The 23,486-nt window shown below is 40.7% G+C and overlaps 1 protein-coding gene across 1 annotated transcript in view; it reads left to right on the top strand.

Moving 5' to 3' along the window:
* cntnap5a (contactin associated protein family member 5a) overlaps positions 1–23,486 on the top strand; it is a 104,208-nt gene that overhangs the window by 53,201 nt on the left and 27,521 nt on the right. The window contains exons 10-15 of the mRNA XM_074657793.1: positions 356–515; positions 7,360–7,466; positions 10,165–10,284; positions 14,010–14,210; positions 21,121–21,277; positions 22,726–22,853. Of these exons, the coding sequence (XP_074513894.1) occupies positions 356–515; positions 7,360–7,466; positions 10,165–10,284; positions 14,010–14,210; positions 21,121–21,277; positions 22,726–22,853 (873 nt within the window). The remainder of the gene's footprint in view (positions 1–355; positions 516–7,359; positions 7,467–10,164; positions 10,285–14,009; positions 14,211–21,120; positions 21,278–22,725; positions 22,854–23,486) is intronic.

Raw genomic sequence — 23,486 nt, 5'->3', positions numbered from 1 at the left:
TAAATATTACAATTATACAGAAAGTTGTGACTTTCTACAACACATGGTGTTTGCTGTCAAAACTAAGAGCTAATCAGCTCTTTGATCAGGCGTTTCCCATCATGTCCTGGGTCTTGCAGTCGGTGGAGAGCAACTGAGGCCGCCTCGATCTCGTGAGGTTATCATTACCCATGTGTGCATGACGTCAGAGCAAGTTAGCATCAAGTCAGACACAAATCTAACCAGCATGCATTGCGCAGCGATCGCCAGCCATCGATTCTGCGCATGCTGGCTCATCTCCAATGAGCCTAGTTATTCTTGAAAGGTCCACAGTGCTTGTACAGTAAAAGTTGCATCATGTGTCATTTCCATCCAGGCTGTCCCGCCGTGGACTGTCAGTCCCTGACGCCAGACTTCCAGGGATGCGTGCGGCTCGTATTCATCAACGGCCATCCGATGAATCTCAATCATGTTCAGCAAGGATTGCTGGGAAATTATAACGAGCTCCAGTTCGACACCTGCAACATAAGAGACAGGTAAAGCCGTTTTGAATTTCTTATTTACACTTTTATCTCGCGAGATGGGAGAGTTCTCGCCGAGATCTTATGGAAAAACTTCGACATTCAACAGTCAAAATGTGTCAAACTTAAGAGTCTGTAAAACATTATCCAAGTAGGCAGCAGAGACTTATTCATGCCTGCATTGTTAATTTGTAGATGGCAGGGTGTTGTCTGCCTAGCTGACTGAAAGTCACTGACATCTTGTCCTAGAAAGACAAACACGCTGACAGGATCATCCAATTAAATTGCAACAGAAAGTCGGCAACACCTTCTCTGGCAGAGGGCTATGCTAACAAGCTGCTCCCTGCTGTCCTGTGTGGCATCCCTCCCTATCCCTATCCCTCATTACCCTGCACAGCTGTGGGCCCGCGAATGGGATTGGCAGACCCTACGAGCTCCACGAATGTCTGCGTGTGGCTCGGAACGCGTATAACAACGAGACAAACATGCAAACTGCCGTTTTTCCCTTGTGTTTGCCCCGAGGAGAGTCTCTCCATTGTCAAAGTACCTGCTTTCTAGTCCAGATTGTTCGCTGTCAGAAGATATGCAAACACAACAGCGCTGCCAGTCTGTTGTATCAGTCGGCGAAGGGGATGCACTGTTGGAAATGACAGAACGATGGAATGAGATGTTTTCTTTTCCCCAAGCTGAGACACATACATCTTAAGCGGTTCCATCTAAGGGGTTTCTTCTTTTCAAAAATGTAATCTATTGATGGATGAGTGAAAAGTGCGAAGTGCTGTGGCAATTTGGGTGAGATCGAGTTTTTATATTATGAACAGCTCTTGACCTTGTTTTGATTTTTGAGCATCAACTGAGGACCCAGCGTAAAAAGCTGTTTCTTTCTGCATCCACTGTGTTTGGAGAAAGCTTAAAGGAATCTAAAGTTAAGGATTTTCTCCCCGAGAGGATGCTATTTTATTAAAGATATAACTACCAAATAAATACTGTCACTTTCACAGGTTAAAATGACATATGTCGCCGGTGGTAGATCAAACGATAACTTGATGTCAGACCAAAATAGAACTTGGTTATTGTTGTCGGTTTATCTGCACTCAGCCAAAGATTGTTTATGAGGTGAGAGAAGCTTCACTCTGTAACACCACTGTACAACAGTTAGTGTTTTTGTAGTTCCAACTCCTACGGCTGCTCGTTTACGCCAAAAATCCAGATTATTTTGATCAATATTGAGAAAGTTTGTAGCCCACATTTTAAAGTTAAATGCATCAATATGGTGAACACAGAAGAACTTTGTGCTCTAGTAAACAATTGAATCATAAACACATTTGATGTATAGATATGAATGGTGACGCGACGGCAAAAAAGTCACACCCCCAGAGCGTGGTCAACGAGACAGTCTCCGTGTTTCAAGACGGGTCAGGTGGGTTGCCGACATCGCCACCACAGAGGAAATACGTATCCATCAAGCGGCCGACCCTGACTCGCCAAGCTGGGAGAAAGCACAACGCTATAAAGGAAATGGGTGTGCTGGATTTATAACACAAGACAAAACGAGAACATCATTGCAAAATTGGAATGCGGCACAATAATTGTTTTATGTCGATTTTCTTGTTTTCATAATCGTTGGAATCCAAATCATTATTGAAACTGAAAATGTGATTAATTGCACAGCCTAACAGCTCCAACAGAGTGATGCGCCGATTTCACATTATCTAATTTATAATTTAAAGGAGAAGGTTTTTTGAAGGGGTCTCTGTAATATACAAAATGTTATCTGAATAGTGACCTTTTCCTCAAATACTGACGGTTCTGTAGTGTTGACATTTGAAATCCGCTGCCTGCAGTACGCCAGAGGAGCATCAAATGTGGTGCATCATTTATCTCCATTTGCGCCTTCTGTGCATTTGGACCTTTTCAAACACTTCCTCATCTACTAATATCCTTAAAGATAAACTGATCACTTGTTGGCCACTAGGGGGCAGAAGAACTCCAAAACATGCTGACAGACACAGCCACAGAATATTATCTTATATAAAACGTGTACATGTTAGCAAATAGTGACAGTTACCTACTTAAAGGGATTTAAACCTGTATTCATTTTTGTTTGGGCCGTTTTTGAGAAGTGCAACAAGCTGCAAACACTAGATTTATTTATTAATCCCTCGAGGGGAAATTAACTCTTTTTCACCCTGTTGTTTTCTTTTTCATACACACACACAGGCCTGAAATGCACACATGCACAAACAGGAGCTATACACATGCATTAATGTATGAAGAGATGTCAGAGCGAGGGGGCTGCCTCGTGGGATGGCAGTGTGTGTGTGTGTGGGGGGGATCGGTAGCCTGGCTCTGGCATCTGTCCAGCTACCATCCCACACTCCATACTTGGTCCGAGCTGGCGACCCTCCGTTTCCCAAAATGCGTACCCACGAACTCAGCTATGGCGCCCCACAACACTGACATATTATTGTCGCATAAAGTAGGTTTGGAAAACATGGTAGCAAACAGTTGCCTATTTACACACCGAGCAAACACGGACCAACATAATCATCAGTGTTTAGTATTTAGAAAGAACTATTTGCAGAAATGGAATATCATAATAATAAGTATGTTTTATTTAGTGTAAAATCACTAAAGTGATGTCACAAGAACCTATCCTATTGTTTTTCTACAGTACCGCAGGTACTGGGGATCAGAGTTTGAGACTAATGGCGTATTGCTGTTCAAGGATGATAGAAAATTTCCCTGATGATGCTACATTGTGAAAAACAAAACTGTCTTGAAATCGGCAGGAAGAGAGCTAGTTAACGTTAGCAGTTAGCTGTTAGCTGTTGGTGGGCAGCACAGTCCCGCTTTGCTTAATAACAGAGTCAACAGCTAAAGTACAGAGGTTGCATTGATGACATTATGATGTGTTCAAGCTCTATTTAGCATGGGGTGAAGGTAAATTATCATGATGTGTTCAAATGTAATCTTGTAAAGATTTAGTTTTTGGTGAGAAACTTGAGGCGGATCATCAGGGATTAATAATACATTTGAAAAAAACCTGTATGCAAACAGTAATATTAGAGTTTATATTGAAGTACATGGGATTTATTGTTTTGTTTTTTTACCGCGTTATCGACAACTAAATTTCTTTTAGATGGCGCCGTCGACGTTTTTGCGTCGGCCAACGTGGTTTTCCAACACGCTTAGCATGCGGGAGAAGTTTCAGTTGGTTGCAATCTGCAACCTCACCGCTAGATGCCGCCAGAGCCTACACACTGCACCTTTAAGTCCAATATTCACTCACCTTTTTGCTCTGGTTTGGTCTCCACCAACTCCCGAGGGAAGCATCTGTCTCTTTAGCCGCTAAATGTTCTACATTCTTCAACAGCTAGATGCTAACTTTGGTGGTCGGTCGTTTGGTGCTGGGCAGGTAGCGTACCGTGGGTTTATCTGTAGAGCTGAAGCAGTGATTGATAATTCTCTGTGGGTTTGTCACTACAAATGACTGCTTTCGCATTAGGTGTAGTCATTTCACTCATCATAAATATAAACGGCATTGTTTATGGAGCTTTAAGAGTTAAGAAAGCCCTACTGTACTTTACTGTTAAAGCTCTGAAATCTAAATTTGAAATGTTACAAAACATTTTAATGTAATTTTACATTCACTGCAGAATGTATTTTATGTAAAAAAAAAGACTCAAGCATGGAAAGTTTGTGATGTAGCCTGCAAATGAAACAACCCATGCATTATGCAGTAGATGTATATACAGCAACAAAGAAACTTGTGCAGAGCTAAAATGAAATTTGTGAGTGGGCGATATCTTCCACACTTTTCCTTTTTGATGTGTGCTTGATGTCTTTTCAACATCCTGTGCTGTAAACCGCTGTGAGGACGTGACACGTGAGGCTGCTGTACTCAGCTCCGTAAATTGATGCATTGATGTTAACTTTCATTTCACTCTCCGCGGCCTATTCAATGACCCCTGAGGCCGAGAAAATTAACTTGTATCAGAGCTAATCTCCTTTTCCTCTGTGTCTAATTAAACATTGTGACTCAATTTATGGTCAGTGTGCACTTAAAGTGTGCCGGCTACTGTAATTCCGTGACCTGTAAGGACACGGAACACAACAGAAAATAGCGTGATGGTAATTAAACCAATGGCTGCAACCTTATCCGTGTTGCGGCTGGCCCGCTCCGCTGCAGTTAATAGGTGAGAGATGAAAGTGTATGAAATTATAGATGCACGCTCGAAAGGCTGGCAATTATGTGAAACTGAAGGAGGCTCGAGGAAGGGACTATTAATCAGAAGAGTGCGGTTTGAAATTTCTGTGAAGCGCTCACTGTGGTAAAATCCCATTAACAGGCATTCTAGTCTGAAGGTGACAGTAACGCTTTTATTTTTAGAGAAACGCCGCGATCTGTCAGCTTTTTTTTTTCAAATTCAAACAAGGGCACAGTGTGAGACGCCATCATTTCACAGTCCTGTGGGATTTTTAATGAAACATGAATAAACAGCAAATTATTCTTTCCGGGTGAGTTCCAAAGCTTGTGTTCATAATTGCATACAAAAGAATAAAGAGAACAGTGAGAAGGGGTCTTTCTTACTTGATAAATAAAAGATCAGGTTTGCAAACACTAACGAAGGAAGTCGCTTTATTGGTGCCTAATACAAATGCCTGAGGGGTTTCTGTGATCTTTTGTTTATGCTGTCTAAATAGTTTTTATTGTTTTGTGTGCTGCTCCTAATGGCTATATTTGTTCTGAAAGTATAAGTGCTGGGAAACTGGCAAACTTTGAAGATGAGAATGTATTAGGGGTAAACTAGAGCTGCAACAATGATTCATTTAGACTAATCGAATCACTGCAGCAGCTCCTCTAGACTCCACCGACGGGACAATTAAATTAGCAACTATTAGAAGTTATCATGATAATCAATTCTCTGGTTGCAGCTTTATAAATGTGATAGTTTACCTGTTTTATATCATTATAAACTAAATCTCTAACTGCTGGATAGCAGGTCTGGAAAGTACATTTACTCAAGTACTGGTCGAGGTACTTTTACTTTACTTGAGTATTCTCATTTTATACTACTTTATACATCCACTCTACTACAATTTGGAAGCCAATGTTGTAGTTTTTGTTCCACTAATTTGACAACATTGGTTACAGATTAAAACTATAAATCAACTAATAAATTCTGATGTATTATTAGAGATTAAGCTACCCGTAAATAGTATATAAAGCATTTGGAATTAGCCGCCTTATCAGCACCGTAGCTTCAACATTAGTGATGCTCAGAGTGCGAATGATACAATGAAAATCGGGGGAAATGGTGCGTTCTGGCTATGATTTTTTATCCCTGCAAAGGCACCAATTTATGCATGAAAAAAAGTATGCTATTAGTGATGAAGAAGTCCTATTTCTCTCCTTACTGAACAAATAACTTGCACTTGTTTTAACGATCCAACAAATAATTCACTTTAGACTGAAATTGCACCCATGAGCATCCTCCATACTCGCCTCCTTCCACTGGCTCCCTGTCAGTTTCAGTGTTCGTTTTAAGACTTTAGTATTCGTCTATAAAGCCCTCCATGGATTAGGTCCCTCTCACCTGTCTGACCTTTTAATTCCCTATACCTACACCAAGGTCACTCAGGTCCTTTGACCAGTAACCCCTGGTCATCCCTCGGGCTCTACGGAAGCTCAGGGGCGACCGCGCCCTCTCCTTTTTATGCTCCAGTCAGTGGATTAAACTGCCCTGCCGCCACATCAGATCTCCCCCTCTACGTTCAGAGCACAGCTCAACGCCCACCTCTTTTCTTTAGCTTATGAATGCACTTAATCTGCGACTACTAAATCGTTGCTTATAGTATTTTTTGGATCACTCATGGATCTGATCTTGATCTGTGCCGGTGTATATGCATGTTTTTGTTGTCTCTATTGTCCTGCTTTATACTGCCTATGTTTGTAAAACACTCTGGTCAGCTCATGCTGTTAAATTTGATTTGATTTGAACTGAATTCTTAAAATCCTACAGTATCTTGCTTGTTTAGCGTAGGCCTAATGTCGGCAGTCTGCAGATGATGATAAATCAAGACAACTGATACAATCTAATTCAGCTTTTTACCTCTGAAGGTAAGAAAGTAAAGTGTGTTAAACTATCTAGATAGCAGCTAGCTACTACGTTAGTGTCCCCACTGGCTCGCGAGAATAGAAGGACGCGAGCCGCTGCAACGCAGGCGAAACGTTCAACTAACGCCAAGGTTAAGAAATGGTATGATCCACTTTAGGGGTGTCTTACATCTTTTTACCAGATTCTCTCAGGCATGAATATGGGAAATATATTGTAATATTTATGATAACAGGTAAGAAGGATACATAAATGTTTGGACCCCCCCACCCCAACCTGTTTTTATCTCTTTTGGGGGGATGCAAGTCTTAACTAGGGGGGTCAGACCACCCCAATAACCCCGTAATAGGAACCCTTGTGATGCTTACACATTAATGCATCTCTAATTATAATCCAGTAATATATAATATATTATTTTGAATATGGCCATTTTGCATAATGAGTATATTTTGGTACTTTGAGTATATTTTGATGCTAATACTTGTTTACCTTTTTACTTAAGTAACATTTTGACTGCAGACTCTTGTAACAGTATTTTTACACTGTTGTATTACTACTTTTACTTAAGTAAAAGATCTGAATACTTCCTTCACTACTGCAGGCTAAACAGAACAAGCATTAATATTGCTCCTTTTTTTTTATATCCGCTGACAAAAAAACAATTAATTAATCAAGAATGTAATAAAAATACATAAAAATAATCTCCTGATATTAAACGGTTATGTTTTTTTATTTTCCAGGTGCCTTCCTAACCTGTGTGAACACGGCGGCCGCTGCTCTCAGACGTGGAGCTCCTTCGCCTGCGACTGTTCAGGAACAGGATACTCTGGAGCGACCTGTCACAACTGTGAGCAGTTCTTCGCACTTCTCATTTCTTCACCTCGTCTCAAACCTGCTATTACACCCTCTGCACCCCCCTCGTACATCCTGGGTCTACTGAGCTGTGTCATTTGATTCAACACACACACATCTTTACCCGTCTTGCTCGTAGCTTTCTTCGATTTGTGCGGCTGAGAGGCAAAGCAGAACCCGGTCCCGCTTCAACCTGACATGACCTTACAAACACTGCTGTTATTCTCCCTTTCAAATTTCTGAGAATGTTTTTTTTTTTGCTATATCCTTAAATAGCTTATGGCTGACTTCAGATTGACTCTACATGTAGGAGTTTTTCCTTACGGGTGTCATTTTTTGACGCTCTGCAACATCGCCTTGATATTTGCCGTGGAGACGGCTGTTAGAAACTATGTGTGAAATTCCCCTACCCCAGAATCCTGATTTCTTGTTTATATGCAGCCAAACACGGTTTTTCTTTGCATGTTGGAGGGAACATGACAGATAAGAGCATCTGCTGGATTTCAAATAGGTTTTTTCAACTCATCAACTTCCCACATTTTCCATCTTGAGCTCAAACTTATATCTGAAACTTGAGCATTTGAAACACATTACCAATAGACGGTTGGCTGAAGTAAGAGCGCTACTTTGCATGTTAAGTGTGGAGGCTAGTGTCTTACTGAGCCTCTCCAAAACCAGACAATACAAGAGCAGACGCGTAAGGAATGCATTAAACTGCATCGTAGCATAACGGCTAATTAGCTTACCACCTGCATTACTTCCAAAGCAAGCTAAAGCATCTAAATGACTTTGTGGGGTTGCAGTAGCCCATCCACTGTGTAGTACTTCCTCACAGTTTGGAAGCTGGTCCTGGATGCTGCTGCAGTATATCACAGTGTAAGGTCATTTTAGCAGCTCTGCCCTTCTCTTCATTCAGTTTTGGGCAGGTTTACAGCAACACCAGCCAAACTCATTATACAAGATAGTGCTACATTCCCCCGAACACGCCGGTTAGTCGTCATCCTAAAAGCCTTTTTGTGAGGCCTTCGGAAGCCTTGTTAGTTCAAATTTAAACATATTTGAAACAATAAAGCATAAATCTAAACTATGTATTGTTTAACTATGTCACAGCCAAACAGGGCAGGCTGTTCTCATACACTGTTAGTAGCTATACCTACAAAAAGTAATGCACTGTAATTTGTGTATCTCCCACGAAATCAATCTAATCCACGTAATCGTGAACCAGGAAATATAAATAGCGGTGAATACTGCGTAGGTTGGAGGTCGGGGTGGATGAGTGGGTCAAAAGGTTCCAGACTTTTGCCCAGGAGGCCGACGTTAGTGTCCCGTGTGAAACCAGGGTTACGTTCCATAACGCATACTTTTTCTTTTTTACTTTTAGTACACACTGCAGCTGTCCTTACAATGTACGTACTGTTGCATGCAGTATGCACACAACTGGGACATACTACTTCGTCATAAAGTTGCTCCTTGAACTTTGACCCTCTTGCTCATATATCACAGAGGATTGTGGGTCAGAATAGGCAGAAAAGCATGCTGGCTTGCATACTGCGAAATGCGATTCTGTTTTTTCTATTTTTGGCATTCTGCATTTGATATACTATGTATTGGGACATACTACATTTTTTACTGGCTACTAAATATTACAGTAGTATTGGTATTGTAATGCACAGCACAAGTCAGTTGATATATTAGTCACCTAACTTACTTAGTTAAGTAACGCCACTTCCGGAGTTATTTTATGCCAAACTACAATCTTTTCCTAAACCTAACTAATTTAAGTAGTTTTGTTGCCTAAACCTTAAGGAAGTTTTTCTTGTGAAGACGGAAGTTTATTTTGAAAAGACTGTATGCATGTAACGAGCAGAAATTGACACGTGTTGCAAAACAAACAAAAAAGGAGGAATAACTTTTTCCGTAAGACATCATACGAACAGTTGAGAATACGTTGAACAGGGTTACGTTATAATGAAGTACGACTCTGATTTACATTTGTATTTATTTAACTTGATAGTGGTAACTAGCTCCTCACTGTAATACAAGACCAAAGCTGTTTCTTTATTCACATTGTCTACACGGATCATCAGCTGGTGAGGATGCTGACTTTTTGCCTGGGACCTGTTCGCTTTTAGCCTCAACCAAATCATGGAGATAACATTAATCAGCCAACAAAAAATACGATCACCGGCTAAAAATCAGATCTCTGCTTTTGTCTACTTTTGCCTGAAATCAAGGTCCCTTTGTTTCAGAAATCACTAAGCATTTGGAGTGGTAACTGCCAGCGTTACAGCTGCAAACTGCATTATGTGCTGAGCCAGTTTGGTGATTGGTTTCAGATACTTTAATGCACTTTTAAGCAATAGGGACATTACATTCAGTTCATAAATCCTCAATATTTTATAGATGCATGGTTTTAACAGGACAGTGAATGCACCTCAAAACTGTTTAGTCCATTCAGTAGTTATACGTATAACTGTAGTATCCACATAGGAGTGGTTGTTGTGCCATAATTTGCATCAGAGCAAAGGCTGCTAAAAGATGGATATAGATAGAACAGAAACATATGTCACCAATGCTTTTTTACGTATGAAAACAATAACAGTTAGTAAACAAAGATATAGGTTTAGTGAAAGCTGCTGGAGCGTGGGCTGAATCTTGGAGGAATAACTGTCCCCCCGTTCTGCCTCCTCCAGCCATCTACGAGTCGTCTTGCGAGGCCTACAAGCTGATTGGCAGCTCCTCGGGCTTCTACTCCATTGATCCAGATGGGAGTGGTCCCCTGGGGCCCGCACAGGTATACTGCAACATGACAGGTAAGATCATTGTAATTCACATGTTGTCACCTTTACCCTTTTTTGAGTTCCACTGAGAACTGGCAGGAAGCTCGGTGTAAAGAGTCCACTCACTTAGAGATCGCACTGCAAATCGATCCGCACCACCGCCGCGGCCATCTGACAGCTCACGATCCAGTGAGAAATCATTACGGCCACTCAGGGCCGTCCTGGAGAGTTTGAGGACAAATCTGTGGGGAGTCAATATCTTTTGTAAACGTCCGTGTGGTCACACTGCATTATTTCGGCGTCTCGGGGTGCTTTCACACTGTTTGGTTTGGTTTAAAATGAACACCCTGGCGTGGACCAAACAACCACAGGGTCTATATCGGCTTCCAAGCGGACTCTGGTGCGGTTCGTTTGAGGTGTGAAAGCAAACAAACGTACCAACCACAGTATTTAGTACAGATATGGCATGATTTCAAAAGCTGAACTACCGACAGTATATATCCATCTGCTGATTGTGAACTGTTCACGGAGCGAGCCCATAATCAACCCCGTATAAGCCATGTATGTATTTATGTAAATCGTTTTGGTAACCATGGTAACACCTATGTGTGTCAGCCTCGTGAGTGTAAGGATTTTAATTAGGTCCATTAAATTGTAAGCGAGCATATCTGTTCATAAACGCCTCATTTCTGTCCTCTCTCTCTATCATCTGTCATTTCTCATAACATGCAGTCGATTTGCAGTCTAATAATACCAACAACGCTTATTTCCTCGTGAGCTCTTTGTGACACCAGAGAACATCAAGTAAATATACACATTAGAAGGTGCTGCATGACCTGCTATCAGTCACCGGAGTTTGTGACTTCAAATGTGAAGCACACTTAAATAGTAATTAAATCTTTTAAGAGAAAAACAAGCTTCCAGCTAAAGCAGGGTATGTCATTATGTTTAAACAACATCCTGCCTTTAATTAAAAGCCAAACAACAAGTTATCATAGAGACCCCAACAAATAATGCAATCACCCCCATGGTTCAGTTGGCCACCAGAAGCATCTTGTGCTTTTCAGGTTCCACTGAATTCATCCATGAATAAGTTATGGCGTCCCAAATTAAAGTGTCACAATTTAACAAGCTGGTCTAAAGCCCCACCGCTGGCCTCTAGAGGCTGCAATTTTCATTAGAGCACCGGGTCATTAAAGTCAAAAGGGTTAATCCCCCCGGGAGCACTAATCTGCACGGTAAATTTCATGGCGGTCTGCCATTAAATTATGAGATTTTCTTTAGTGCAAGACTGACATTTCTAACTGAGGGTGGTGCTATAGAAAAGTGTCCAATATGGAGGTACAATAAATTCCACAATTTACCCATTACATTTGGATTTGTTTGTGTAAAACTCATTATTTTTACCTGATTGTGGTGCAAAAGTCAGGATTTCACAAACACTATTAGGATTCATCTACTGGGGACCATGAACATCCACAATTTTCCCATTGACTTATGAATTAGGCTGTCAAAGATAACCGCATAATAACGCGTTAATGCAAATTCATTTTAATGCCACTAATTTCTTTAATACGATGTGTATACGAGTATTAGGGCCACATTGAGGGAAAAAAACGTCTGAGATTTTGAGAATAAAGTCATAGGTTTACGAGAAAAAAAGTTGTAGTATTATGAGAATAAAATCCTAATATTATAAAGTAGTAATTTTACGTGTTATTTTAGAGGGGAGATAGAGCAGCGTGCCGCCTGTGCGTATCCTTTACACTTTGTTTAGCTTTCACAAATAACAAAATACTTCATCTTTTGGCACATCAGCACCACATCATCATCAGTATCAGGACCTTGAAAAGATTGTGCAAGAAACTGAGTTTATTCTGAAGAAAGAACCACACTGACCTGATGGGGAAATGGCCTCTTTTGTGGAGGAGGAAATGACTTTTTTTCTTGTAAAGTTCTGACTTTATTCTCAAAATGTCAGATTTTTCTTCCCCTCAATGTGACCCTAATACTCTGTCGTACTTTAACGCATTAACTTGTAATTTTTAAATAACATCTTAAAATTCCGACGGGTCGCCATCGGGCACGGTTGTCACACTATTCAGTCTTTCGGAGATTGAACCAGGATCAGTTTTAAAGTAAAGTGAAGATCCTGGCATCATTATGAAACTAGAAAACCTAAAGAATCCATTACTACCAACCATGTCATACAAACTTACTAAATAACGCTCCAAACTTATGTTAAATTTTGGCGAGGAAAAACTCTCATGGCCATTTTCAAAGGGGTCCCTTGACCTCTGACCTCCAGATAATGTAAATGGGTTCTATGGGTACCCACGAGTCTCCCCTTTACAGACATGCCCACTTTATGATAATCACATGCAGTTTGGGGCAAGTCATAGTCAAGTCAGCACACTGACACACTGACAGCTGCAGTTTGCCATGTTATGATTTGAGGTTATTTTTTATGCTAAATGCAGTACCTGTGAGGGTTTCTGGACAATATCTGTCATTGTTTTGTGTTGTTAATTGATTTCCAATAATAAATATATACATATATTTGTAAAAAAGCAGCATATTTGCCCACTCCCATGTTGATAAGAGTATTAAATACTTGACAAATCTCCTTTTAAGTTACATTTTGAAAGGATAAAGAATGTGTGATTATTTTGCAATAAATCGTGATTAAATAGTTTAATCATTTGACAGCCCTACCTGAAATATCATGTACTGATATTTACGTGTCGCTCAAGGATAAGTGATTGACCTCTTGTTAAAGGAAGAGGAACGTTAAGGGTGAGGAGGAGTCGATGAAATCGTTACAAAACATGCACAAAATATTCATACTAGATTTCAATAATCTGTTTACATTCCCATTTGACCTTACATTATTCACAGTATATTATTACTGTAGTATAACTGGGCAGGACTGTTGGATTCATGTCTTTGGTCTGAATTTGGGACCTTCCATTGTATGACCCCATAGGACGTGCTGTATCAGTGCAATCTTTTGAAGGCAAGAACACAATGTGCTCCGAGCGATCACCTTAGATGTGACATTTGACAGACAGCGAGCCGGACACAACCTGATCCACGGCTCTCTCGTGACATGTAGGACAAAACACACTCAGTTAAGTTTTGACACTGTGGGGACAGTATTCATCACTGGGCTGTCACAACTTTCCCAGCTACTTTGTCCTTCGCAAGGTTAATGTGGTGGTCGGCGTTACGGAGGAGAGCGCTGCCGCTGCCGCCGCCGCCGCCACCGCCTCTCCGCTGTCTGGCTCTGGGCTTTATGTGTGTTCAGTCTTCCCCCTCGCAAAGCTGACATGTTCAGCAGCAGATATGCCTCTACTTGACCTCAATTAAGGAATCCATAAGAAATGTAAATAGGTCTAAGCCTGACAACCTGATGTGAATAATCACAAATTGGAGAGGGATTTTCTCTAAGGCAGAGTAAACATAAAAAGCAGATAATGAAAACCGAGCGGGGAACAGGATGGACTCCCCCTCTGATTTTATTCTACAAACTCTTGACTCCTTTTTATTGTGTCTTGCACTGTAAGCAGCAAATGCAGACTAAAGAGTTACAAACATGCGTCCTGTGGGACTGTACGGTTTATATTCAGGATGTTTAAGGTTTGAGGAAGCTTTGTCTTGGAAACAAGTGCATTCATTAGGTTTTTTTCAGGGATGCAACTGCAAAGATTTGTGAAATGTCACCAGTAACACCAGATGTACTATTATGTTTCTTTTAGAGGAGAAGGTGTGGACGGTGTTGACGCACAACAGCACGGCCTCGGTCACAGTCCAGGGCTCCTCTCTAGACAAACCTCACATCATGAAGTTCAACTACGGCGCCTCGCCCGAGCAACTCCGCGCCGTCGTATCGGGGTCGGAGCAGTGCCAACAGGAAGTGGTTTACAACTGCAAGAAGTCCCGTCTCTTTAATACTAAAGGTCAGTGTTATTTTCCTCTTGCTTGCGCTGAGCTGTGGTGTTTATGAGCGGAGATCAAATCTTTGTTTTATGCCAGCAAACGCTGTAAAATGGGTCATGGAGAATTGTGGGTGTGTCTGCATTAAAACACAGTATGGGCGGTCACAGAGAGCAGCAGGGGAGTGGACCAAGAATGAAGGCCACCGTGAATTGGAAATCTTCTCAGTCAAGTCAGGTTTTTTATAATGGGCTTGGTTACCTGGTCTTTGGTTACATTGATAGATAACGGAAACGTTGACAATAAGACACACGATTAGATCTTGAATTGAACATGTGTTTTATTATTTCACTTAAAACAGCTGAGCAAAGTAACCAGACTGTCAGTCAAAACCCTTGATAACATGTTGGCTGTGATGCACACTTTTGTATTTGTTATATTATAGAAGAGAAGGAAGAAGATATGTTGCTTTAGTCCGTTGCTGTTGAAGCCAGATTTAGATCTACATATGTAGATTAGTGTGTTCAGACTGAAAACAGACCTGCATTTAAAAAGATGCAATGCCAGCGTTGGTGGAAGCATCTGGTGAGACGGGATATACGATCCAGGAAGTGTACATGTAGTTTGAGTAACAGATTAATGCGCTCGAAGGCTTATCAGACATGAAAACACTCCACAGCGGTTTATGATACTAGGCAGGTTTTTTTCAGTAGAAATAAAGCCTTCATGATACAAAATGTTCTACCAGGAATGTGTGCTTCATAGGGCTGTTGACGAATATTCAAAATTTTAATTTGTTGGAAAAAAAAAAGAAAAAAAAATTGATTATGAAATTTTTTTTTTTTTTAAATACATTTTGTATTTTTTTAATAGATAATTTTAATTATTAATTTAATAATTTACTGATGCTTAGGACCGGGCTTGCAGAAACCCTTTATGTCTCTCGTCCTTTTTATGGACATAATGCACAAAAATAAATATTTAAATAGTTCAAATTTGAACCTGTGTTTTTTTTTTAGAAGTAATAATTGAACATAATTTTTGGCCAATTTTGAATGCATCAATATATCTTGGATTCTCATTTCCTTTTTTATATATACATATTTAATGAGCATTGTTAAGGGGAGCCTGAGATTCAAGACTTGCATTGCCAACACACCCGAATCAGCTGTTATCAGGCCATTAAACAGGCGTTATCAGTCACTATTAGCACCATAGATGTGGGTCATTAAGGGACCTACTACGCCTACTACGTTGTAAAGGTGAAACTTAAAAGCAACATGTTCTAACATGTTGTAAAACTGAATGAAACATTACGTTTTGAACTCAAACAAAAAGGCTTCTTTAGGTTTAGGCAACAAAACTACAACTTTCTTAGGTTTAGGCCAAAAAAACAGTTAAGTTTAGGGAAAAACATTGTGTTTTTGGGTTAAAATAACTACAAACACACGGCAACTACACATTTTTGGTTTCACACAGGATCCAAACTCCGGTCCCATCGATAATCCCAGACCTCCACCCCTTATGTAGTTTGACACTGTCCATACTACAGCACTTGCCGTCTGCTTCTGCTCCTGTCATGTTGTTTTCTTTTACACCTTCTTTAGTGGGTGTAAAAGGGCCCTATTGACCCACATCTATGGGGCTTATAGCGACCGATAACGCCTATTTAATAGCCTGAAAGCAGTCTGATTGTTGTGCATATTAAAGAACTTGAAACTTGAAATTAGTCTCAAAACCCACACACATAAAAACTAGGCGCATGCACGTGACGCAATCGCACAGAACAGTATCCATGAGCAGAAAACGCATCCTCGACAGAGAGCATTTCTGCTCCGCGTGCACAAATGCGGTCCTGCAAGCACGGCGCTGTAACAAGCAAGAGTTAACCAGGCTCACGTTCATTAGTTGCAAACATTTGTGCTCTTTTAGCACGTTCATGCACAACACCGGCCATATAGCTTGGACATATTTGAGTAGCCAATGTAGCGCCTTGCTAGATGACGTCGCATTGTGTTGTGGCAAAAGTTGAGGAATTTGTTTTTTGCTGGCCGACCCTACGTTTTTGTGCCAGAACTTTCTGCATTGACAGCCCGCCTGCGTCACCAGACTGGCCCCCATGTGAATAAATAAGGAGCTGCTTTTTCAGGTTTAAAGTTGATCTGGCCTTAGTAGTGTGGAAGTTGTGTGTCTTTGACTTCTCTATACTTCACAGCGTGAGGGGAGAGTTTGTTGTTACATTGTGAATTGAAAGTCGGGCTGTCTGTGCTTTGTCACGTCGAGAGCTGCTGCGTCTTCTACACCCTGCCTTCTGCTTCGCTCTTCTTGTTATATTTTCACAATAACTAGAGAGGTGGTCGCCAATCTTTACGTGTGCATTCATCTTGAACTGCTTTGGCACCGACAGTGTCCCAAACATCCAAACATTTGCTCTTAAATCATGAAACATTCATGAAGTCCCACACTCTCCCATTCCCTTGTTGCCATGCATGTGCAAACAAACAAGTCCATTATCACACCAGACATCAAAGAGAGACAGGGAACAGACCATTTTAGAGCTGCACCAACACTTTCACAAACCCGTCTGAATTTATTGACGGTTGCCTTTGTTGTTTGAGCACAGAAGGTCAAACGTGTCTTTGCGTCTTTGTCTTTGATATCTTACAGCATGTTCACATTAATTATTGGAATTATCCTGCTAACTTACGGGGAAAATAACAACAACAACAACAACAGCTGTTGGAAGCAGCCTACTGGATTTATAGATGTTCTTGAGTTTTAACTGCATAACATGTCCCCTGTCTGCCATCGTCCCTGTCAGTCTGTTCACTTAAACATTGATGTTCAGGCATTTAATGTCCCTGTAATGGTGTTCAACTGTGGTCTGATTTGCATTGTTAAACACTTGTTTGTTTCCTTATTTAATGCTGGTAATAAATTAAGTTTGTTTAGGGGTAACAAAAAAGCAATCTAATGACTGCACTTCTTGGTCTCCCATTCTTCAGCCTTGTTGTTGTTTTCACGTTCATATCCAGTAGTATTATTCCAGTGTTGCTACTTCTGTTGAGGTTTATCCACCTGACTGGTCTGGTTGGTTGAGCTGTTGAGAGGCGTCTTGTATGTTTCTTTTAAATTAAAGAAAACATTTGTACTGTAGCGCTCTGAATACGCTCTTGGTTGTTTGTTTGAGATTGATGGAGTGCCAATTTTTGACCACAACTAGCTCTTGTTCCTAAATGCCACCACCAGAATCTCAATTTACCATTTCATTTGTGGCCCGCCTGTGTGTTCCTCGAGCAGCACATTTGCTGATCAGCAGCAGCTTGTGGGGGTTTTATGCAGCGAGCAAGGCAGGTTTATATATATAGCACCGTATCATACACAGAGGTCATTCAAAGTGCTTTACAGGCAAAAAAGTAGAGATAGCATAAAATAAGATAAATAAAAATACAGATAAGTTTAAAACCAAATTAATACAATAATGTAAAAATATCATAAAAACAGATTAATTGAAAGCTGTGAAAAGCAACCTGATGTCATTTGAAGGTGTACAAATAACACTGTTCGTGAAATATTCCTGAAATGTTATGTATTGATTCATGTACATAGATACGAATTTCATATTTTTTTCGTGATGGGAAATCACTTTGCATGTAATCCACATAGTTGTGAACCGGAAAGTATAAAGAGCGCCGAACGCCGCATAAGGAGGAGGTCGGGGTGGATGGATGGGTCAAAAAACTCAAGCCCAGGAGACTGGTGTTCGTGTCCCATGTGAAACCAGAAGTCAAAGTGGATTTATTTGTCACGTAACTTCCGTACTTTAGTTACGCCACTTCCGGTGTTATTTAAACCCAAACCGCGATATTTTCCTAAACCTAACTAAGTAGTTTTGTTGCCTAAACCTTACTAAGTCAATCTATTCCTAAACTTAATTAAGTAGTTTTATTTTGAAAAGACTGGAGCGGAAATTGACACGTGTGTCCCGTGTTGCTGGACATTCGTAGTGTAAAACACGAAAAATACGTTGTTGAAAGTCATGCTGAGCGTCACAACAAAAGGGAAGTCAAATACATTACATTTTGTGATTATTTCACAAACTGCTATGAGACTGTGTCGGCCCACCATGAGCAGTCTCTCTCACTTCTTATAGTGTCACTAGCTCTGAGCGAAGCATATTCATGCGGATGCCTTCACATTGAAGTCAGTACCGACAACATGGAATGAAATGACACTCCAAAAGCAAGAACATTGATGTTGTTGCACACAAAATGATAAAATGTTTTTGAAAATGACCACAGTTGGGGCGTATTTGAGTTCCAATGGGAGCTGATTAGTGGGCAGCACAATGGCTGAAATAGCAGTTGTCAAAATTTTGATTTCCATTTATCTCAGTGAAGGCGAGAGTAAGATGCATTTGCTTCGCTTGCTGTGAACAAGTCCTGTCAATATCCAGCCAATTTGAGGGAGAGAGTGAGACTCACCTCTCCTTCAGGAAGTATTGATTGTTGCCTTTTCTTATTTGTGTACCTGTTCAGTGTCTGAGTAGTGTTTTAAAACAAGCAGCAGAAAAAGGGGGTGAAGGATGTAGTGAGTGCAGGGACAGAGTTTAAAGACAGTAAAGAGTGGGTTATTTTCAACCTTTGTAATGCAAATGTTATCTTGCTTGCCGGTGTAGCCCACATTACTCTGTCAGAAGCCCATCACATCCTGTTTGGAGAAGATTTCCAGTGTTATCTTCACATGGAGAGTGAATTAATGGAGATCAGGTACTACATAGCTGTATCAGACCTAATAGGACATGTGTATCTCTACATATAATCTTATGCAGCTATAATGTATGGCTGGGTAGGATGAAAGCATCGTAGCATGTGATTATGTATTGTGACATGCAACTTAATGGACTTTTTCCCTCGCCGGTCTCATCCAATGCACGTTGTCACATTGTTTGACAGATGATTGAAGCTGGACCACTTAACCCCGTAGTGGAGGTAATGAATTATGCCTATGGCTTTGCCTCATTGACACACAGACAACGTGTCGTGAAACGACAGCAGAGAATCAAAACAAATACATTAATGTAATGGAGAAAATAGCCAATTTGGTTCAATTACAGATAAACACTGTCACGTACAAATAAGCAATGCAACAGATGTAATGTATAGGGTGTCTAGCTGAAGCTAAGTCGCAGCTAACCGTCCCTGTTTAGGCTTTTAAATGTGATAGTGTGACTTTAAGTGAATATGATATGGAATCACTTGCTCTCGTGCAAACAAATAGACAAATGAAGTGTGTTGAATTGTTCCCAGTGCTTTAACATTTGATCTGTTGACTTATGGCCAAAATATTCTAATTATCAAAAACTTGTCTTTTTCTTTATTTAGTGAGGTTTTCTTACTTCCCTTCATTCTCAGTTTTATTTGCTTGATTTTATTGCCAATATAATTCGTCTGAAGTTTATGGGCAGGAGAGGAAGGACGACTCAGATGCAGACAGTCGAGGCGGACGGGGACAGTTCACTGATTTAATGTGAATAGCTTACAGGTGACAGGCAACACAAACTCCTCACACAGCAACGATGATGAACCGACAGAGGAACAAATGAAGTTGACAGGTGTAAGTAGGGAGTGACTGATGAGGGACGTGAGAACAGGTGAGCAGGTGAATGAGCAGGAGGTCAGGCGACAGCAGGGCCGATGAGGGAAGTTACCATAGACTGTAAGATAAGACGTGGACGTAGCCACCCATTGGTTTGTGCACTGCTGTTTTGAAGCCTTAAGTTCGGCATTTTGGCCGTCATTATCTTAGTTTTCAGCCGTAGACATCTTGGTTTTTGGCTGTCGGCATTTTGTTTTTTGGCTGTCGGCATTTTGTTTTTTGCAATCGCCATCTTGGTTTTCGGGTGATATCATCTTGGTTTTTTGGCTGTAGTCATCTTGGTTTTTCACCAAAGCCATCTTGGTTTTCGGCCGTTGCCATCTTGGTTTTCGGGCGTCATCATCTTGGTTTTTGTCTGTCGCCATTTAGTTTTTTTGCCGTCGCCATCTTGGTTTCTTGCAACCAGAAGTGACAGGAAAAGGTAGAGTTCAGTACAACTACAAGTACACGCTGAATAAGACATTTTAAAGTGATCAAAATATTACAAGTGATGTGTGAAAACTCACTGTGAAAGAGTTAAAGTTGTAAGACGAAAACACGGACAAGTCCCAGACCGGACAACGCCGTGGTAGCGACCTGTCAATCACAAGGTAGCCCCGCCCTAAAGCATCCCCTGCTTTATGGTCTAGTTGACTCTAAATGGGACCATAATTTACTAAATGAACATCATGCTGTATTGAAGAAGACTTGAAACTAGTGATTGAGACCATAAACTCATGTTTACAATGTTTACTGAGGTAATAAATCAAGTGAGAAGAAGGCTCATTTTCTCATAGACTTCTATACAATTTGACTTCTTTCTGCAACCAGAGGAGTCGCCCCCTGCTGGCTGTTAGAAAGAATGCAAGTTTAAGGCACTTCAGTGCTGGCTTCACTTTTCAGAAGCGGAGGTGTGAACAGGTGAGCATATGAATGAGGAAGTCCGCTGGAAAAAGTCTGTAATAGTCTCTGAGGAAGTGGGGATGTAGCTGAAGACGAACAAACTGTGACAATAATGCCTTGTATTATGTAAGCCTCTTGGCACAGCTGCCTCTGACAGAAGGATTTCTGTCGCATGCTTATCTATAAATCTTTCATTTGTGTTTGGTGTATTTGTTTATCTTTTGTTTCCAGTACACTTCCATGTGTATTTTTTTTTGTTTTTTGAGATGAAGCCAGTGAAGCGAAACAATGCAATCCTCCAGAATATAACCCCATGACCTTGACCTATTTTGAGCTTGAGCCATCATCAGGCTGTTGCAGTGGTTAACTGACTGTCCGGTGTGTTGTTTTCAGATGGCAGTCCTCTAACCTGGTGGCTGGACTGGGAAGGAGAGAAACGAAGCTACTGGGGAGGCTTCCTCCCTGGAGTTCAGCAGTGCTCCTGCAGCCTGGAGGAGAACTGCATCGACATGAACTACTTCTGCAACTGTGATGCAGACACAGACGCATGGTACGTAAAGCAGACACACACGTTATTTGACATTTCCATAGTCCAGAAAGATTTTTTTTTACTTTTTGAAATATATATTTTATTGAAAGAAGTGTTACAACCTTCACGAAGGGAGGATTTATTGCAGGACTGTTTCATTAGACCGCATTCGTTTTTGCTAGGTGTTCCTATTGAACTGGCAACTGAGTGTATATCTAAACTGCACTTATAGGTAGGCATGGGTACTGAAACCCGGTATTAAATGGGCACCGGTGCTAAATTATTAAAGACCGGAGTATTGATAAGCTTCTTTATCAACTTCACTCAGGAATATTATTTATTTTATTATTATTATAAATTATTTTTAGAGTTTATTTCGTGATGTGGTGTAGTAAACCACATTTAGTTATATTTAAAATATAAATAAATTCTAATCCTGCTCTGAATTTATTCTTTTTTTAGATAATATATTCAAAAGCAATAATTTATTAATGGAAAAGATTATCAATAAAGAACTGAACTGATCAAAAAGACTATCAATAAAATCCTAACGATACACATGAGCCCCATCCTGATCTAAATATAAAGGGAACATATCATGAAAAACTCACTTTTTCAGTGCTTGTGCACATCCATTTGGGTATCTGGAGTGTCTACCAACCCACAAACTGTGACATAAGACAACCCAGTCAGTTTGTTTGTGATTCAACAAGCCATTCAATGTTTTTTGAACATTAAAGCATGTAAACATGTTCTAGTAGAAACCCAAAATACAAGTATGAACCTGGAAATGAGCATGATATGTCCCCTTTAAGGTTCCTAAAATTAATTACCAAACATGAAAAAGGAAAAAGGATCAAGACCACTAGAGAGAAAAAAAACTCCAAATAATTAATAACCTCAGTGATCTCTCATAATCGCGGTGTGTTATATCCATAAATTACTGTACCACCCCGAGATAGTCCACAGAAAAGACTACTTGTGATTAATTAGTCAATTTAACAAAAATCAATTCAGAGAGAATATTCCTAAATCGCTAAAACCACTCACAGAGCACCAGGAATCTGTTTTTCTTCTCTTCTATCTAGATTTAGTCAGAATGTCTTCAACAATTTAATCTCCAAAATGATTAATTACAATTTATACAATCGTGGTCAATCCAATCATCATCTATAAGCACTGAAGGGAAAAAACAAAAGGCAGCATTCTAGTTTTGGTGTATTAGATGCTCCGAACGTCTTTGTTTACCGTACGTTAATCCACTGCAAAGCTTCTCTCGATTCAGCTCAGTTTGCATATTTCCAGAGGCAGTTGTCTGCATTGTGATAGATTGCTCCCTTTTTAATGTGTTTACTCTGCGTTCTGTGCTAATGCAGAAGAATGGATGCCTTTATCTGGACCCCCAGAAAGGCATCCACCCCCGAGGGCACTGCGCTGCCATTTATTTAATTCTGTTTTGTGTGCCACAGGGCTAATGACACAGGAATCCTCTCCTATAAAGACCACCTGCCAGTGAGCCAGATAGTGATCGGAGACACCAACAGAACGGGCTCGCAGGCAGTCTACCACGTCGGCCCTCTGCGTTGTTATGGAGACAGTAGGTGATCACCTCAGTGTTGAAGCTACTGTGCCAGATTTTGTTGCAGATGGAGGCCTTGATTCAGAGGCTTAGAGGGTTGATCAGATGCAAACCAAGCTCAGACGATGTCCTTACGTGTTTATCCATGAATGGAAAGGTCAAATTAATCTCTTCTGGTACAAGTCAGACAGCTGGCTGTGTGGACTGTAACCGCATAAAATCTGCTGGATCTGCCAATGGGTCCGTCTTTATAAACTCGTGTTGTGCAGCCAGGCAGGGGTGCCAAAATGGGGGGGAGACACATGAGGCGGGGGGCAGAGCTGGACAGCAGCACTGGAACATGAAAGAGGTTGTAGATATTCACTGCTTCATGTCCCAGAGTGAGCTGTGGACAAAGGGCAGCGAATTTTTAGCAGCTCATCAGCAGTCAAATGTAGTCCAGACCCCCGTGATGTTATTTTAAATCCAAGTGGAGATTCCAGCGTGTCCTAAAGACATCAACTATGTCTAAAACGCTGCACACCCAGACATCGAGAATATTTCCAGGAACAATTTTGAGACCTATTTTAGTGTTTCCCTTCTTACTACTTAACAATTTCTACACATTATGAGACCTTCTTATCATAAACTGGACTATTACTGAATATAATG

The sequence above is a fragment of the Sebastes fasciatus genome, chromosome 14, assembly GCF_043250625.1.
Source record: "Sebastes fasciatus isolate fSebFas1 chromosome 14, fSebFas1.pri, whole genome shotgun sequence".
Lineage (NCBI taxonomy): Eukaryota > Metazoa > Chordata > Actinopteri > Perciformes > Sebastidae > Sebastes > Sebastes fasciatus.
This window is presented reverse-complemented; position numbering and strand designations above follow the sequence as displayed.